The sequence below is a fragment of the Trichechus manatus genome, unplaced genomic scaffold, assembly GCF_000243295.1.
Source record: "Trichechus manatus latirostris isolate Lorelei unplaced genomic scaffold, TriManLat1.0 scaffold00389, whole genome shotgun sequence".
NCBI classification, from domain to species: Eukaryota; Metazoa; Chordata; class Mammalia; order Sirenia; family Trichechidae; genus Trichechus; species Trichechus manatus.
This window is the reverse complement of record NW_004444325.1, coordinates 131,398-150,756: the sequence shown is the minus strand read 5'-3', so window position 1 is coordinate 150,756 and position 19,359 is coordinate 131,398. Positions and strand designations below refer to the sequence as shown.

Below are 19,359 nucleotides of genomic sequence, written 5' to 3'. Positions count from 1 at the left end.
AACCATGGAAGTAGATTAAATCACTAAGAGGGAAATTTTCAATAAAGAAGAAAAAAGGTCCAGAAATAAATCCAAAATAATTCCAATTATAAGTCATAAAGGAAATATCCAGATATATTCATGTTTCAGTGGCTACATAGCATCTGATTATATGACTTTACCATAATTATTTTAAATAATTGGCTATTAGTGAACTTTTTTAGACTTTGTGAGACAATGACACAATAACTATCCTTTACATATTCCTTTATACATTTGACCAATTTTATCTTTAGAGTATATAACAAGACAGTGAATTGCAAGGAAAACAGATTATATATTTTAAATGTGAATGCATCTTGATTAACAATCCTTAAAAAGCAGTTGTATCAAATTACACTTGCAACAGCACTGCTCGAGTTTGCTATTACTTCAGTCTTTTTTAATATGATATATTGTTTAATTTTTACTCTTAGCAGCCTGATGAGTGACAAATTATTTTTGGTTGTAATTTGAATTTTTTGGATTATTAATAAAATCAAACTGTTTTTATACGCTTATTAGAAATCTAGAATTCTTTTGCAATTTTCGTAAGCATGGCCTTTGCCCAGTTTTCTGTTGGAGTGTTCAGATTTTTATCATTAATGTTCCAGAAATTATGTAAGTATATTAGTATGTTTTTATTTTAAATGACATGATTTTTTTCATTTTCATTTTGTTTGTATTTTTTATCATACAACAATATTATCATGCCAGAGAGTTTCATAATACAATTTATCTCTTACATCCTTTATAATTTTGTTTTGTTTCACGTGTAGAAACATTTTCTCAAGCCCAGGATTATAAACCTTTTCTTGTTTAAACCTGTTGCCCAGGAGGCGATTCCGACTCCTAGCGACTTCATAGAACAGAGTAGAGCTGCTCTATGGGGTTTCCAGGGAGCAGCTGGTGGAGTCAAACTACCCACATTTTGGTTAGCGGCTGAGCTCTTAACCCCTGCGCCACCAGGGTTCCATTTTTTTTGTTTGTTTGTTTAGTACTCTTGTAATTTTACTTATTACATTTAAGCCTTTGCTTCCCCTAGAATTTATATAATGAGCCTGAAGTTTCCTCCCTACACCGATCCAATGAAGTTTTTCCGACTCCACTTACTAAGTAGTTCAGTACTGACAATGCTGTGAAAAATTAGGGTTAGGGTTAGGGCTAGAGCTAGGGTTAGTGTTAGGGTTAAGATTAGCTCTATGGCTGGGGTCAGAATGAGTCGAGGTGTAAGTTCTTTATCCAGATACCATTTTACACTTAAACTCGTGTATTTGTTTACAGCTTAAGCAGCACAACGTAGTGGTTAAGAGAGTAAAGCCTCCGATTATCCCAAATAATTCTTCCGCCTCTACCTCTACTGGCCGGGATGTCATGTGGGCTGGTGAGATTGAATTCATTCTATAAGGCCCAAAGTTGTATGCCAGCGTGATGTTTCTCTGCTAGGGAAAACTCACTTACCAACTAAAAACAAACTTGTAAAATGGCAGCACTGCCTCAATCTTAGTTCCTGGTGCTTTATTCTTCCTGTGAATAGTTCAGGTACAAAGATTTCAGAGGCAACCATTAGGGCCAAATGCAACATCAAAACTTGAGAAAGTGAGTGAAGAGTTGCCAACGACTCCATTCCATCAATTTCATGTTAACCTGATGTATTTGGCTATATGTCTGTTTCCCTCTGCGCTTCCTCTATCAGCTTTATCACAAATCAGTCCTCTGCAAGTTGCATTGGAAAAGCAATATGTGTGATTGAGGTATGGTTAACAACAAAGCACGTTCTGGCCCCAAAGCTGTTAGATTATGATTGATAAAATTTAATATTTTGAAGGGAGAAAAAAAAAAAGACTATTATTCCAACTTCTTTATTTGCACTGTGGGTGAAGTTACTTTTATCTCCTCTACTTCCATTGTAGCAGTATGCCTGAGATTCCAATAAATATATTGAATGCAATATCCAGATGTCAGGATGATATTTTGGTGCTGCTGCTGTTATGTCTTAGTGGACAAGAGAAAAGATAGTTGAGGTTTTGCAAAAAAGTGTCAAAGCTTAGCAATAAAATAAGATTTCATTGAACAGAAACTAATGAAATCACCCAATTTATTTCCCTTTCACTGTTGTGATGCAAGTAAATGTTGCTTCAGAGGCATCACAAAACTTGAATGTGCAGTGGCGTGGTTTCAGTGGTGCATGGTTTATGTGTGAAGGATTGGAAGAGAACTCATAAATACCTTTAATAAAAAAAGTGTGCAGAGAAGCAGCTCTGCTTTTCAAATAAAAGAAGTTTCATTTGTGTCTGGGGACCATGGCTGTTTACAAGTCAACTTTCTGAATGTTTTTTTCCTTCATGCCACCCTTTTAATATCTGAACTCCCTGAGAAACTAACATCCTCAGTTCAGTAAGATGCTCTGAGGTGCAGGTTTTATCTGCTCCATGGTGCAGCTACCTTTGTCAGAGGGGATCTCCAATTTCTTTTTTCAGTTCCTCTTCTTGGCTATGTAACATATCAATCAGGTAGATCTGCTTGAGATGTTCAATAGTCTGAAGGGGCATTGGTGATGGGGTAGACCGGGGGTAGGCAAACTTTTTTTTTTATATAGTGCCAGATAGTATATGTTCTTGTCTTTACAGACTATGGTCTCTGTCATAACTACACAACTCTGCTTTTATAAAGTGAAAACAGCCATAGACAATACATAAACAAATGGGAATGGGTGTGTTCCAAGGAAACTTTATTTACAAAAACAGACAGGGGACTGGATTTGGCTATGTTATCGCAATTTGCCAGGCCCTGGAGTAGACTCAGAATACGTTTTAGATGTGTTCTGCCAGTGGTGATAAATACTTGCTAAATATTCTGCTTAGATAATCTCATTTCTCATATTATTCAGCAAAACTAAAATGTTGGAACAATGGTAAACCCATTTTGCAGATTGATAAACTGAAGCACAGAGAGAATAGCAATTTGCTCATATACAGTAGAAAGGGTTTGAAGTCAGGCTCACTCTGGGATGTATGCTTTTAACCGCTATGCTATAAAGCTTTTCTGATTAACTGATACACAGAAAATGCCATGAAATGCATTCCACAAAATGGAAATACATTTTTTCTGCCCTTTGGTGAGATGTTTCCATGTGTGAATCAGTCTTTATTTTTCAGAGAAAATTAAGCATGACTTTACTGGTAAGGGAAAAGCAAGGAGGACTAAATACAAGATATGTGAAGTCAGCATGATGTAATGGGAAGAGACAAGAATCTGAAGTTAAATGAGCTGAGTCTTTAAATTCTGGCTTTAACACTTATAAGATGCGTGACTTCGGGCAAGTTACATTCTGAGCCCTAATTGTCTCGTTTATAAGTTGGTGAAATACAATATCTACATTAAAAATTATTTTGAGGATCTATGGAATAACTCAATGTGTAAGTGCTTGGTCACCACTAGAGGGTTATACTGATATATCAATATATAATTATATATATATACATATAACCCACTGCCCTTGAGTCAATTCAGACTCATGGCGACCCCAGGTGTTACAGAGTAGAACTGACATCCGTAGGTTTTCTTGACTGTAATCTTTCTGAGAGCAGATTGCCAGGCCTTTCTTCTGCAGTGACACTGGAGGGGTTCAAACCTCCAACCTTTCAGTTAATAGTCAAGCACAAATCGTTTGCCTCACTCGAGGACACACACGCGTATAAAACCCATTACCGTTGAGTTGATTTTGACTCATAGCGACCTTATAGGACAGAGTAGAACTACTCCATAGGGTTTCCAAGGAGTGGCTGGTGGATTCTAACTGCTGACCTTTTGGTTAGCAGCCGAGCTCTTAACCACTGTGCTACCAGGGCTCCATATAAACAAACAAAAAAAACCATTGGCATCAAGTCAATTCCAACTCATAGTGACCCTATAGGACAGAGTAGAACTGCTCCATAGGGTTTCCAAGGCTGTAAATCTTTATGGAAACAGACTGCCACATCTTTCTCCCTTGAAGCATCTGGTGGGTTCAAATTGTCAACCTTTCGGTTAGCAGCAGAGTGTTTTAACCACTGCGCCACCAGTTCTTCCTACTCACACGTGCGCATATATATATATGTGCATTCAATATACATATGCATTCAATGCACATATGCATTCAACATATAATATTTACAGAAACACATGTATATGTATGCATAGTGAAAGATAGTACATGTTAAAAAGGCACCCTTTCTTTAGTAAAAAAAGTCTAAACTGAAAATGATTTTGATTTGTAACAAAATTTTAGAATTTTCCAGAGATCCTGAGGCAGAAAGAGTTCTTGAGGGTCATCTAGGCCATTCCTCTGTCTTCAGACAGAGATATCCTCAAGCCAATGCAGATGGAAGTCTGTCTATTCTTTTAAAGAAACGATTTAGTGAAAGTATCTACGAACCGTTCGCTGATAGAAAGAGAACCTCTTGAATACAGATTGGCTCCCTGATTGCAAGTGACTTTGTAATGACAAGCAAGGGAATTTTTTTAAAAACACAAAGTATCAAAAACATTTTTTTGTTTGTTTCGGTGAGTCAATTACCTTGCATGCCTGTGGCTTCCAGATGGGTTCAGACTCAAAGCACCCGGAGGCCCCATCAGTACTTACTATGCAACATAGCACCTCTTAGGATCCAGAGGTGAGTTTTAATACTTCATACCGTTAACTGTGCAGTCCCAAAGATGGATCCAGGGCAGATGTCTGATGCTGCAGCATGTTTGTGTTGCTGAATACCATAGTGAGTTTCTCTGCTTCTCTTCTACATTTTAATAGTGGTTAAAAAAAAATCCTTATTTTTGGCGGTTTAAGTAATAATGCACTGAAAACAAACATTGATGTTTCCATACCACATCACAGTCTCTGCTTTATGAAGAAATAATTGAGAAAACTGAATATTAAAAATTAATGCGAAGCTTTAGAAAACTTCATATGTGTCATTTAAAACAATAAAAACGTTAAAAACCTTGATTTCCCACAGGAGACAAATCAATATTGTCTGTTTCTTTCATTGCCACATTGTCAGCTCCTAGATCTGTTCTTGGAAATAGTAGTAGCTCAATAAATTTGGCAAAAAATATTGAATATACTATGGACTGCCTAAAGAAGAAATAAATCTGTCTTGGAAGAAGTACAGCCAGAATGCTCCTTAGGAGCAAGGATGGCAAGATACATCTCACATACTTTGGACATGTTGTCAGGAGGGATCAGTCACTGGAGAAGGACATCATGCTTGGTAAAGTACAGGGTCAGCGAAAAAGAGGAAGACCCTCAACAAAATGGATTGACACAGTGGCTGCAACAACAGGCTCAAGCATAACGGTCGTGAGCATGGCGCAGGACAGGGCAGTGTTTCGTTCTGTGGTACGTGGGGTTGCTGAGTCGGAACTGACTTGACAGCACCTAACAACAACAACAACAACAACGATAAATTTGGCAGAATGAGACTTGTCTTCAATGTCTGTAGCACACTTGCTCTCTTTGTTGGAGATTCTTCAAAAGTAGATCTCAAGACAAGTAGTCTATTTGGGAGTATATCTCAGGGAGTATAATGGAAGTGTATAGGATGAAGGGAAGTGTATTAGAAGGGGAGAAAAATCATGAAGGATAAGTTAATAAGTGGGTTATCACCATGGGCAACAGTGGTTTGGTACAGCTGAGTGCCACCTAGAGACTATGTAGAGAACATCTCACAATTATCGCCTCTCACCTTCCAGGAGGCAGACACCAGTTCAACTCCCAGACAATGCAGCTCACGCTCAGCCACCACCCGTCTGTCAATGAAGTCTTGCCTGTTGCTATGATGCTAAACAGATTCAGCAGAGCTTCCAAACTAAGATGGACTAGGACCAAACAACCTGATACCATTGTGCATGAGGACATCATGAGTCAGGGGTGGACTAGGGGCAGCTAACAACAGCAAGGCAAGGAAGTTGGGATATTTAGTCACCAACTGTCTTCCTTCATTGGCTTAGGGTCACTCCTGGGGAGGTTAAATCCCCAGCAGTCTGGCCTGCTGTCTAGGAGGCTAATATATTCCAATGGAGCAAGACAGTTCTCAAGCCAATGTTTGTTACATATATATTTAACCACAATTAAATTAAAAAAAAAAAAATTGGGGGACAGAGAGCCCTAGACACTGAAGCCCCCAACTGCAACTATTCCTTGAAGTCTCAGGTGACTTTCTAGGTGGGCCAAGGGGATGTGAGGCACCTACAGTGGCTGCTATAATCATAACTTAAAAGAACCACAACACTTTTGGTTTCCTAAGTGACAGACATCACGTGAGACAAGATTTTTTTTAGTTGGCTTGATATTTATATTAATTACCATTTCAATTTAGAAGGTCACAGATAACTTCTTATTTAGTTAGGCAACCAAACCCAAACCCATTGCTGTCGAGTTGACTTAGACTCAAAGCGGCCCTATAGGACAGAGAAGAACTGTCCCATAGGGTTTCCAAGGAGCGGCTGGTGGAGTCAAACTGCTGACCTTTTGGTGAGCAGCTGAGCTCTTAACCGCTGCACCACCAGGGCTCCAATAAGGCAAGAGGATATGTAAAAATTCATAGACAGCAATTCAGAAATTTTACATTTTTTTCCATATACTTGGCCCCAGTATTTCTATTAGTAAATAGGTTATTTTTCTGCTGTTCTTGATTGATTAGTGAATAAGTGATAGGACTGCACTCTGATTCTATCCTTACAATAAATTAAATTCTTAATTGAGACAACTGAAAGGTGATCTCTTTGATTATTCTGAAGATAATAATTACTATTTCTGCCTGTCTTTTAAAAGAGCAGGCTTGGGTTGTGGATTGGATAACCTCTTGTCTGTGGCCACAAATGTCGGGCACAGAACACCTCTTAAAATACAGGGAGTTCCCGACTTATGACGAGGTTCAATTCTGATGACTCTATCGTAAGTTGATTCTAACATAAGTCGAATACCTCTTTTTTTTGTTTTAGTTTTCATTATCATTGCCTTTTATCATCCGTATCTTTATAAAAAATTCTCTCTTTGGACATCTGCCAGTGAACATCTGAGAGTGATAACATCAGCAAATTACAAGCTACAACATTCTATGTAATACATATTACTAATGATAAGATGCACACACACAAAAAAAAAGACAGTCATAAGTGTGGATCAGCATAATTCCAATATAGCATAAGTCGGGGACTACCTGTATCTGAAATAAAAGACACAAAAGAACTTGGTGGAAGGCTCAGGGGCTGGGTAAGTTATAGGGAGTTGTGGCTAGGATAAGCCAAACAATATCAGGCTGAGATTTCATGTGTACATATACTGTAAGTAAGCGAAAGGAAAGCAGAGAAAACAGAGACCATAATGGCCATGGGGGTAAAAAAAGAGATTTGGAGAGAGAGAATGGCTGGTAGTTGATATTCCTGTCACAGCTATGCTTCCTGTATTTTGTTGCCCTGGGATTTCTCCTGATACATTTTTAACCCCATCCCCATTCCTTAATTTAAACTACTTGAGTGAATTTCTGTTCCTGGAACGCAAACAGACCCAGGTCAAATAAGTAACAAATTATTATTGTTGTAGAAGAAATGGAATGATCTAGAAAAATCAACAAGATGGTTATTGAGGCATTATTACACGATTATAAAGACTGTATGTCATACTTCTTGGAATTTGAATTTTAGCTGTATCATTTAATTACTATGATGGTGATCTTTTGGCAAGTTTTCTTAAACTTTCTGGATTTTAGTATTCCATGTGTAAAATATGTATATTAAAAGCATACTTTAAAAATGGTGTCACAGAGACATCTGAACTCCTCTAACTTCACAGGGGGGAAGGAGAATCATTATCAATATCAACAGCCAAAGGCTGAACACTATGAGGCAGAGGTCATGTCTCCACCCTCCAACCTTTTTACCAATTATGATACCATCTGTCCCTCCCACAGCACTCTCTACTTCTCTGCTGGGTTCATTAATTCTTTGCAGTGGCCACACAGAACTCACAGACCATACTCACGATCATGGAGTTTATTAGGGAAGCAATAGGTTATAATTCAGGATCACGAAAAACTCAGGATACAGTTCTTGGATCAGAACAGCTTCTTCTCAGCCATGCTCAAAGGCAGGTCTCTCTCTGGCCCTCAGCCCCTCAGCTGGGCCTCTGCCCTGCTCAGGAAAGTGTTACAGAGCTCTTTAGCTAACCAAAAAGTGCCCAAGGGCACCCTACTACTCCACCAGGAAGCCCCAGCTCGAAGGAGCTCATCTCTTCTTGGGCAGGGAAGACCACCACACAGTCTCCTGCCCATCTCCTGGTTCTACTGCCTCTGCTGCTATTACTCCCCACCCTTGCTACTGCTGTACCTCCATCGCTTGCTGTCTTCCATGTTGTATCTCATCTGTCTCTCTGTCTCCCTTTAAGCCTAACAGGATGGCAAAACTGACCAATGTCCTTGTTAGGTTTCCATACACCTTATTTGCATGGCTCCATCCGCACAAGAGTGCTGTGTACCTTATTTAGATTATTGGCAACCTATCCAATCCCCTTGGTGGGCCACAAGCTCTTCATTTGCATAGTCCTACCCAATAATTTGGTGGGAGTAACAAGACTATGGCAAGAAAGGCCATATAAAAGCTATCCATTGCACTACATATATTCTTTCTAGATAACCATATAACATGCTTATATAGTGCCTACACATATATTATGAATCCATGAAATTTAAATGTAAATATAACTAGCATAATAATAAATATAACATAATAGAAGAAATATCTATAACATAAAATAGAAAAATAAAAGTTAATTCTAAAAATCAGTTAAATTAGCTCTAAATCTTTGTAACAATTATAATTTTTGGGTGCTATTTGCCAGGTAGTATATTAAACAGGTTCCTTACATTATCTCATTTAATTCTCACAGTAATACAGTAAAATAATTATTAAAATTACCATTTTATAGATTAATGCATTCATTTCCATTTTCAAAAAATATTTGTGGAATAGCCTCTATGTATCAGACACTGCTCATATTAAGGGGCATTAAAAAGTATTGAAAAGTAACCTTTTCAATGTCTCAACAGGCTATAATTCCAAGAGCTAGATTCAAACACAGGCTTATCTGACTCCAAAGCCCAAACATTCTCTTTCAACTTATGTGGCCACTATTTCTCTTTATACAAAATAAGTAGACTTCCCCTCTAATCATGGATTTGTCTGTCTCTCCTGTGCCACAATCTTTTATGATCAATTATTTTAATTGACCTATCATAAATTAATCTACCATACCCTACTGGTCACTGAGGCCAACCCTGGTATGATGTGGTGGGAGGGGACTACTCAGGCTGTGCATAAGAGTAGGCGGGTTTCACTGAGGGCCATTTTGGAGCCTTGGTACCACACCATCTTTCAGGGTAAATCTTAGTCACCTCTCTGTGAAATTTATGATAAATCAAACAGAAATTAGTCTTACCGCCTCTTCAAATCCTTAAGAAAATACTGTGTACTATGTATGAATTATTTTGTATTGACTCATTAATTTTATAGTTATACTTATTCATTAATTAATTAGATATATACAGTAGTCCCCCTTTACCCATGGGGGATAGGTTCCAAGACCTCCTGTGGATGCCTGAAATCAAGGATGGTACCAAACCCTGTATATACTATGATTTGTTCTGTACGTACATACCTATGATAAAGTTTAATTTATAAATTAGACACAGTAAGAGATTAATAACTAATAATAAAATAGAATAATTATAACAATATACTATAATAAAAGTTATGTGAATGATGGAGCAGGATGGTGTGACATTTCATCATATTCATTTAATGTTTTGGAATCGGCATTGACCTTGGGTAACTGAAACCGCAGAAAGCGAAGACGCGGGAAAGGGAGGACTACTGTTTTTGTTGAATTACTGCTTTGTGTGAGTCCTGAGCTAGGCACTGGAGACTTAAACACAGTTTATGTGCTCATCAGGTTACATCTTAATTAGCAAATATTGAAATAAATTAGCAATAATCACTAACAGTTATTAGACCCTTGAAGGAAAAAAAAAAAAAAATAGAATGTTCAGAAAGAGTGGCTAACTTTTAACTGCTTGGCCAAGGAAGTGTTCACTAAAAAAGATAGTACTTAAGCTGAGACTTAAATCTCAAAAAGAATCCAGCCATGCGTCATCTGGGGGAACATTTTCAAGCACAAGAACAATAAGGCCAAAGGCCATAAGAAGGATGAAATGTAGTATAGTCTGAGGACGACAAACATAACGTGACCATTGTGTCTGGAGAATTCTGAACAACATTAAAAGTAAGAGAAGTGGATGGAGGGTCTGTATCATTGAGGGCTTTAAATAACGTGGTAAGCTATTTAGAATTATATTTGCTTAGAACCATCTTTACTTCCCTGGAGTCAGTAGGTGTTACAAATGGTTAACACACTTGACTGCTAACAAAAAGCTTGGCAGTTCAAGTCCACTCAGCGACATCTCAGAAGAAAGGCCTGGCAATCTACTTCCGAAAGATCACAGCCATTGAAAACCCTACAGAGCACAGTTCTACTCTGACAACATGAGGCTGACATGAATCAGGATCAACTTGATGGCAACTGGTTTAATTCCTTGAGTTCATTAATCATATATCAAACATTTATTTGGGTGCCTACTGTGTACCAGCTATGCTATACATTAGGGATGCAACAATAAACCCATATATTCATTTTGTAGAATGGCAGTCTTACAAACAGATAATTACAGTAAAGTAGGATGAGTTTTGGAGTCTTTGAGTGGTGCAAACATTTAAGCGCGCAACTACTAGCCAAAAAATTGTCAGTTCAAACCCACCCAGAGGTGCCTCGAAGACAGGCTTGCAATCTGCTTCAGAAAGGTCATAGCTTTGAAAACCCTGTGGAGCACCATTTTCTCTGCACACACGGGTTCGCCAAGCATTGGAATAGACTTGACAACAACAAAAAACAACAACGGGATCATTTTAAAAATGAATTCATGAATACACAATTTAATAAATGAACTTTACATTTTAAAAAAAGTATTATGTTAAATTATAATGAAATGTCAGCTATTCACCTATTTTTTTTTTAACCTATTAAATCATCAATATTGCTTGAACATCTGTCAATGAAGAGCAAATACATAAAAGGAGGCTAAATAGTCTGGTGGAAAGAGTCTGACTGAAAGTTTCAGGTTCAATTTGGTAAAAATGAGTCCTGTGACTTAGACCTATTTCATATACATGAAACTCCTGTCAGATGGCACTTTCTGCCTCTTAACATCTAGATAAAATCTACGGACTGTACTCCAGGAAAATTAAGGTCCAGATTCCTGCATACCCCAGGGAACAGACAACTCTGGCCCTAACCTCTGCCTCTGCCGAAGGCCTATTCTCTGCTCTGGGTCTTATAGCTTTTCCTCTATCTCTATCCTGGTTTTGATTCAAGAGAGAAACTCTTTTCCTATTAACCTGTTGCCGTCGAGTCGATTCTGACTCATAGCGACCCTATAGGACAGAGTAGAACCGTCCCATAGAGTTTCCAAGGAGCCCCTTATGGATTCGAACTGCCAACCTTTTGGTTAGCAACCATAGTACTTGACTATTACATCACCAGGGTTTCCCTTTTCCTAATACTGATCCTCAAATAACGCACTCAATAAAATCAAAGCATATTCACATAGACTTTGGTTTATCAAAATGTTTATGGAAGTTTGGGCAAGGAAAAGAGTTTTGATAGAGAGAGAACACAAAGCATTTAAAGTATAATAGACTTTTTCTTAGAGTCCTTCAGCATTCTGCATGCTGACTTCCCTTTCATTTATTTTTTTCCCACTTCCCCAAATCCTTGCCCATTGTCAATGAAGATCACTTCCACTGTTTCAATGATATCTTGTCTCCTGATACTCCAGGAACTCTGGAGCTCAAATGGCCCATTTTCCTAAAGCAGATTGCCAAACTTAACCTGTCTATGCATCACCTTCACAATTTTTTAAATATCCGTGGACCACCTGTACCATTATTTATTTATTTTTCCAAATCCAATTGTTTGATTGTTAACAAGTATATTTGTTTGAAAGGACATATTTATTACCACTGTGCCTAAAAAACCAGTATCATTCATCATAAATAGAAGAAAACTGTAAAATGTAATGCATAATTATTAAAATTTAAAAATATATATGTTTGCATTGTCGAAAGAAAAAATGTGATTAATGAGTCAGAGTTAACAGGGTTTATTGAGTGAGAAACTGTTGTCATATAGGGAGCATTCCAAAATAAAAATGGTGAGGGGGCTAGAATTCATCCAGTTACAATACTCGTTTAAAGCTTAGATGAGTATCTTGCTCTTTACTTTGATTGGTTAATGATATTTAATTTCCCTTTTGATTTAGGAAAGTTGGTCACTGACTACTAAGCTGGTTTATTTAGATTGGATAAGTTTTGTTAACTAATGCTGATAAGTATTGCTAACTCATGCTTCTCATGCTGATACGGAAAACTTGCCTAAGTTTTGATTCTGTGTAAAACTCCTGTGTCTTGTAAATAGCCTTATGATGAATGTTTGTTTGGCTCTTGACCCAGGAAAAATTTTTAACACCATTGTACTTAAAAAAAAAAAAAAAAAAAAAACTAGTGTCATTCATCATAAATAGAAGAAAACTGTAAAAATTAATGCATAATTATAAAAATTAAAATATATCTCTTTGAATATCACCTAACTTCATAACCCACACAGTCAGTGATATACGTCCCAGACTTGGATGATACTTCCCCTATTTACCTCTCAGGATTAGTATAAGGATTAGAAGAAGTGACAGAAGTGAAACTTGTTTGGAAATAAATGGAATTTTATTTTAAATAGGCTCTCTCTATTTTAAAATGACAATGCCTACAAAGGTCCTTATCAAAGGAAAGTAATTCCCTCAGGACTGAGCTGGAGTGGAGAAGCTGCAAAGGCAATGCAAGTTGCAGCTGTGACTCCACTGACCTTGCTTAGAGTATAACAATTTGATGGAAAAATAACAGTATTTAGCAACAACTCTGGAGTCGCTTTCCCTAATTCCAGTTGTCTAAGTTCTTGAAAATTAGTCAGTAGGATAAAAACACTGGTAAACTTAGAGCTTATGTCTATGGGTAGTCTCAGGGAAAAAAGCTCTCTATTTCACACTCTTAGAATAAAGAGGAGTACTATAAGCCAGGGCTCAGCCTCAAAACCTTGAAAACTCAATCTTTTAAATCTATACTGGTTACAGATTTTGAAATCAAACTTCCCAATTAAACCATCACAGTGAATAAAAGGTCTTATTATGGGCTCTGGGAAGGACTGCAGTCTGTGCAATGGTTCACATTAACCACACTTACCAAAGAGCCTAGAGCCTCACTCCATGGAACTCACTCCCATTCATGTTAATGCAAGTCATAGAAGTGAGCAAAGGAATGGCCTATGTGTAATTGTTCCTGAAGGGCGCAGATGTTCCTAATTTTCCACCAAAAGTAAAACCTCCAGCCCTCTTTGCTGATGGCCTGGCACAGGAGTTAATTATAATGGGCGAAACTCATTCAGGGCTCTGGGGGGGCGGGTGGTCAGCCCCAACGTTATCTGCACCAGGTCTAGGATACTTAAATACCAGGCTAGCACTCACTTCCCAAAGAGACAGGACAGATTGCTATCCCTTTTGTGGGGTAAAAGGAAACTCTGCTTCGTGTTCTTCTTTCCACCTTCTCTCCTTCCCTTCCCTTCCATACTTTCCTCCCCCTCCATAGAGTAGACAGAATGGTGTCCTCACGAGCTAAAAATATTTGTGGAGTTGAAGCTAGGAATGAGTCCCAAACTGGTCACCTCCTAGCTGTGTGTACATGGACAAGTTGCTTAATCTTTCTGAACATTAGTGTATTTACTTATAAAAAAGGGATCCATAGTATCTACATCTCAGCGGCACTGTGATGATTACTAAACATGATGATTTTTATAAAGTTTCCGGAACTTGGAAGGGTCTCAGTGGGTAAGAGTTACCTTTCCCCTGTGTTGGGAAGCCCCTTTGATAGCACCCTTTTATCAAACCAGTTGTCATGGAGTCAATTCCAAGTCATGGTGACCTCATGTGGGTCAAAGTAGAACTGTACTCTGTAGGGCTCTCAATCCTGGTTTTTCAGAAGAAAGTTACCAAGTCTTTCTTCTGAGGCATCTCTGAGTGAACTCAAACTTCCAACCTTTTGGTTAGCAGCCAAGCTCATCAACCTTTGCACCACCCACAGACTCCTTTACTCCAACATAGATCTTAATTAGTACCCTCACGTGTTTAACCAGAGTCTAATAAACACCCACTGTCCTTTGGATGAGCTACTTTGGTTTCCACAGTGGGATATGGTTTCCCTCTGCCCCTTAGGGCTTCCTCAACAAAATCTTCAAAGACTCAGTCTATGGAATTAAAAAATGTTTTGATGTAACACACATCTGATTCTACATATTCTCCCATGGTGCAGTGCATCCTTTATTCACCTGAAGATTTGACCCGTCTAGATACCCCCTACTGCATTTGAGCGTGTATTTGTAGTACTCTTTAATCCCAGGGAGCACAAAAAGCTCTAAGGAATCTCTTTAGAGACTCTTGACTCAAAAAAGTTGCTAGCACTGTCCTACCTATAGAACAAAAAACAGGAAACTTAACGTTTGTCAAAAAGCAAAGTCCAGGATTATGAAGAAGCAGGACAGCTGAGAATTTTTCTGGCTACCCAAATGCCAAATCAAGAGGTTACTTCTGTCTGCAGATGGACTGTGTAGCTTTCTGGGCAGAGAGATTCAATGACCCTCAGTCTAACGACTTGTGCCACATTGATGAAATATTCTCAGTAATAAAATGCAACGTGATGTGGCATTACACGGAATAAAATTTACATAGTTTTGACTTGAGGCCTTTTCTTTTCTATATTTTTTTTCTTTTTTCATTTACTAACCGAGCATTTGAACTGGCCACTGGCTAGGTAGAGAAGGAAGTCCCAGGCTCAGCCTTCAAGGACATATGTCTAGTTATATCCTCAGACATGGAAATGAAAGCTGAAAAAAAAAAATTCATTTAAAAATTCTAACCACCTTAATTTGGGAAGTAAGCAGTTGTATCATCAGTGATATAATTAGTGTCCCTAACATAATTTATTTTGCACTTAACACCTTCTAAGAACTTGAAAGGCATTATGTCAACATCGTCTGAGGCAGGTACACTTGTTAGCTTCATTTTAAAAGTAGAGAAAACTCAGGTAGAAAGAAACTGATTAATTACCCCTAAATCACCAGCTACTTCATGGCAAGGCTAACATCTGAACACGTGGTCGGAGCCTAAGTCTGAGCTCTTGCTCACTTTGTTCTATCATTAAGAACCTTTTACAGAATCTATTTGTGGGTTGTTTAATCTTTGCATGCCTACTTATATTACTTCAGAAACACTGAAGACCTCCACTCTCATTTACTAGTTAAGTAATTCAGCATCAGTCTATCTTACGCTATCAAAGTTGCATCGTTCCGTTTTTCTCTTCTCCTCTGTCTCATTTATTTAGCTTTAATTGCGGGGAATGTGCAGACTCAGTAATGAGCAGGCGTGAGGACAAGCCATGTCTAGCACTTGTTTTTTTTTTTTTTTAATCACAGTTGTCACTGCTCTTACCATCATTCTTTAGACAAATCAGTCCATTATAGAAAACCATTTCCAGTCTTGCATGTATATTACGACAGACCAAGTATTTCATATTTATTTGTCTATTTATTAATTGCTTATCCTCTGAAAACCTAGATGTTGGGTGGATACAAAAGACTGCATCATCCCCCCCCTCCTTATTCTTATCCTACATATTTTTCCTTAAATACCAAAAAAAAAAGGTTCCCAGTGAATTTACCATTTCCATGAGACTAAGAAGCAACTTACCTGCTCTCCATCCATTTATTAATTTTTATAAAAATCCTCTCCAACCAAAAAAAAGAAAAAGAAATTTTAACTGGGATTCTTGGATCGGAAATGGATTTGACACAAGAAACTCTTAAGATACCCTCTTCCTTCCTACTTCAGTATTAGTATTCCAAATTCATATCCAATATAAAGTCTTAGCTATTGCCTCTCTTATGGCATTTGACAATAGCATTGTGCTTGATTAGGTTATGTCATGTTATGTTACTGAGTTATGCTAGGAAACACAATAATATTATGAACACTGTAAGTGAGCATTATAGTGTCCTTAAAATGATAGTGGAAAATGAAACGGGTCTAAGTAGATATCTTTTTATACATCACTTAATAAAGGCCTGGGAAAATTAATTACAACACCAAGACCCTCAGCTTAAGCAAAACCACCCAAAGACTAGGCAATAGTAACATGAACAATTTTGGTATTCTCTATGCTCCCCATCAAAAGAGAAAAGTAATGGAGAGATTAGAACTCAGAATAATAGCCTTACCATAATGCCTTGAGATCCTTAAAAAGTACTTTAACTCTGAGAGTTTCATATATTATATCTGGGAGTTCTAGGAGACTAATGCAGAACTAGAGAATTATTCTTGCTCTCGTTCAACCATTTCCCTTTTACTGGGCAGGGTGTCAGCATTTCCTTGCCCAGCAAAATATTTTTGCCTTAGGCCAAAACAAAGCAAGTGCCTTCAACATGAGAACTGCATCACCAAGGTGAGAAAGGGGCCCTAAGTCCTTTTTACTCAGGTATAAGCTTTCAGTGGAGCGCTGGTGGTGCAGTGCTGAAGAACTCGGCTGCTACGCACAAGGTCGGCAGTTTAGATCCACCAGTCACTCCTTGGAAACCCTATGGGGCATTTCTACTCTGTGCTATTAGGGTCGCTATGAGTTGGAATTGAGTCAATGGCAACAGGCTAAGTTTTCAACACTGAAACTTCTTCAGAAGGACTCAGAAAAGGGGAAGCAATATTTGATTCCCCCACACGTCTGTCAGTTTGTCATACTGTGGGAGATTGCATGTTGCTGTGATGCTACAAGCTATGCCACTGGTATTCAAATACCAGTAGGGCCACTCATGGTGGACAGGTTTCAGCTGAACTTCCAGACTAAGACAGACTAGGAAGAAGGACCCGGCAGTCTACTTCAGAAAAGAATTAGCCAGTAAAAACTTTATGAATAGCAGCGGAACATTGTCTGATATAGTGCCAGAAGATGAGCCCCTCAGGTTGGAAGTCACTCAAAATATGACTGGGGAAGAGCTGCCTCCTCAAAGTAGAGTCGACCTTAATGACATGGATGGAGTCAACCTTTGGGGACCTTCATTTGTTGATGTGGCACGACTCAAAATAAAAAGAAACAGCTACAAACATCCATTAATAATCGGAAAGTGGAATGTACGAAGTATGAATCTAGAAAAATTGGCAATTGTCAAAAATGAAGTGGAATGCATAAACATCGATATTCTAGACATTAGTGAGCTGAAATGGACTGGTATTGGCCTTTTTGAATCAGACAATCCTATGGTCTACTATGCCAGGAATGACAACTTGAAGAGGAATGGCATTGCATTTATCCTCAAAAAGAACATTTTAAGATCTGTCCTGAAGTACAACGCTGTCAGTGATAGGATAATATCCATATGACTACAAGGAAGACCAGTTAATCGACTATTATTCAAATTTATGCATCAACCACTAAGGCCAAAGAGGAAGAAATTGAAGATTTTTACCAACGTCTGCAGTTTGAAATTGATTGAACATGCAGTCAGGATGCATTGATAATTACTGGTGATTGGAATGTGAAAATTGGAAACAACGAAAAGGAATCCGTAGCTGGAACATATACCCTTGGTTACAGAAATGATGCTGTAGATAGCATGATAGAATTTTGCAAGACCAATGACTTCTTCATTGCAAATACCTCTTTTCACCTACATAAATTGTGACTATCACATGTACTTCACCAGATGGAACACACAGGAATCAAATTGGCTACATCTGTGGAAAGAGACAATAGAAAAGCTCAATATCATCAGTCAGAACAAGGCCAGGTGCCAACTGCAGAACAGACTATCAATTGCTCATATGCAAGTTCAAGTTGAAACTGAAAAAAATTAGAACAAGTCCATGAGAGCCAAAGTACGACCTTGAGTATATTCCACCTGAATTTAGAGACCATCTCAAGAACAGATCTGACACCTTGAACACTAATGACCAAAGACCAGACGAGTTGTGGAATGACATCAAGGACATCATAGGTGAAGAAAGCAGGAGGTTATTAAAAAGACAGGAAAGAAAGAAAAGATCAAAATGGATGTCAGAAGAGACTCTGAAACTTGCTCTCTAACGTCGGGTAGGTAAAGCAAAAAGAAGGAATGATGAAGTAAAAGAGCTGAACAGAAGATTCAAAGGAGTGCTAGAGAAGACACATTATCACAATGACATGTACAAAGACCTGGAGATAGAAAACCAAAAGGGAAGAACTCATTCAGCATTTCTCAAGCTGAAAGAACTGAAGAAAAAATTCAAGCCTCGAGTTGCAATATTGAAGGATTCTATGGGGAAAATATTAAATGACTTGGGAAGCATCAAAAGAAGATGGAAGGAATACACACAGTTACTACACCAAAAAGAATTGGTCAATGTTCAGCCATTTCAGGAGGTAGCATATGATCAGGAACCAGTGGTACTGAAGGAAGAAGTTCAAGCTACACTGAAGTAATTGGCGAAAAACAAGGCTCCAGGAATTAATGGAATACCAATGGAGATGTTTCAACAAACAGATGCAACATTGGAAGTGCTCACTCGTCTATCCCAAGAAATTTGGAAGACAGCTACTGGGTCAACCAACTGGAAGAGATCCATATTTATGCCTGTTCCCAAGAAAGGTGATCCAACCAAATGTGGAAATTATCGAACAATATCATTAATATCATTCACAAGTAAAGTTTTGTTGAAGATCATTCAAAAGCAACCACAGCAGCACATTGACAGGGAACTGCCAGAAATTCAGGCCGGATTCAGAAGAGGATGTGAAACCAGGGATATCATTGCTGATGTCAGATGGATCCTGGCTGAAAGCAGAGAATACCAGAAAGATGTTTATGTGTGTTTTATTGACTATGCAAAGGCATTGTGTGGATCATAACAAATTATGGATAACATTGTGAAGAATGGAAATTCCAGAACACTTAATTGTGCTTATGAGGAACCTGTATACAGATCAAGAGGCAGTCATTCAAACAGGACAAAGGGACAGTGTGTGGCTTAAAGTTAGGAAAGGTGTGTGTCCGGATTGTATCCTTTCACTATACTTATGCAATCTGTATGCTGAGCAAATAATCTGAGAAACTGGACTATATGCAGAAGAATG

At 38.2% G+C, this 19,359-nt stretch overlaps 1 protein-coding gene across 1 annotated transcript in view; it reads left to right on the top strand.

Moving 5' to 3' along the window:
• Positions 1–575: 575 nt before the first annotated feature.
• The window catches only part of LOC101348076 (contactin-6-like), a gene marked incomplete at its 3' end in the record, with an annotated part of 104,552 nt that continues 85,768 nt past the window's right edge, over positions 576–19,359 (top strand). Inside the window, exons 1-3 of the mRNA XM_004391000.1 lie at positions 576–639; positions 1,048–1,142; positions 1,303–1,402. Of these exons, the coding sequence (XP_004391057.1) occupies positions 576–639; positions 1,048–1,142; positions 1,303–1,402 (259 nt within the window). The remainder of the gene's footprint in view (positions 640–1,047; positions 1,143–1,302; positions 1,403–19,359) is intronic.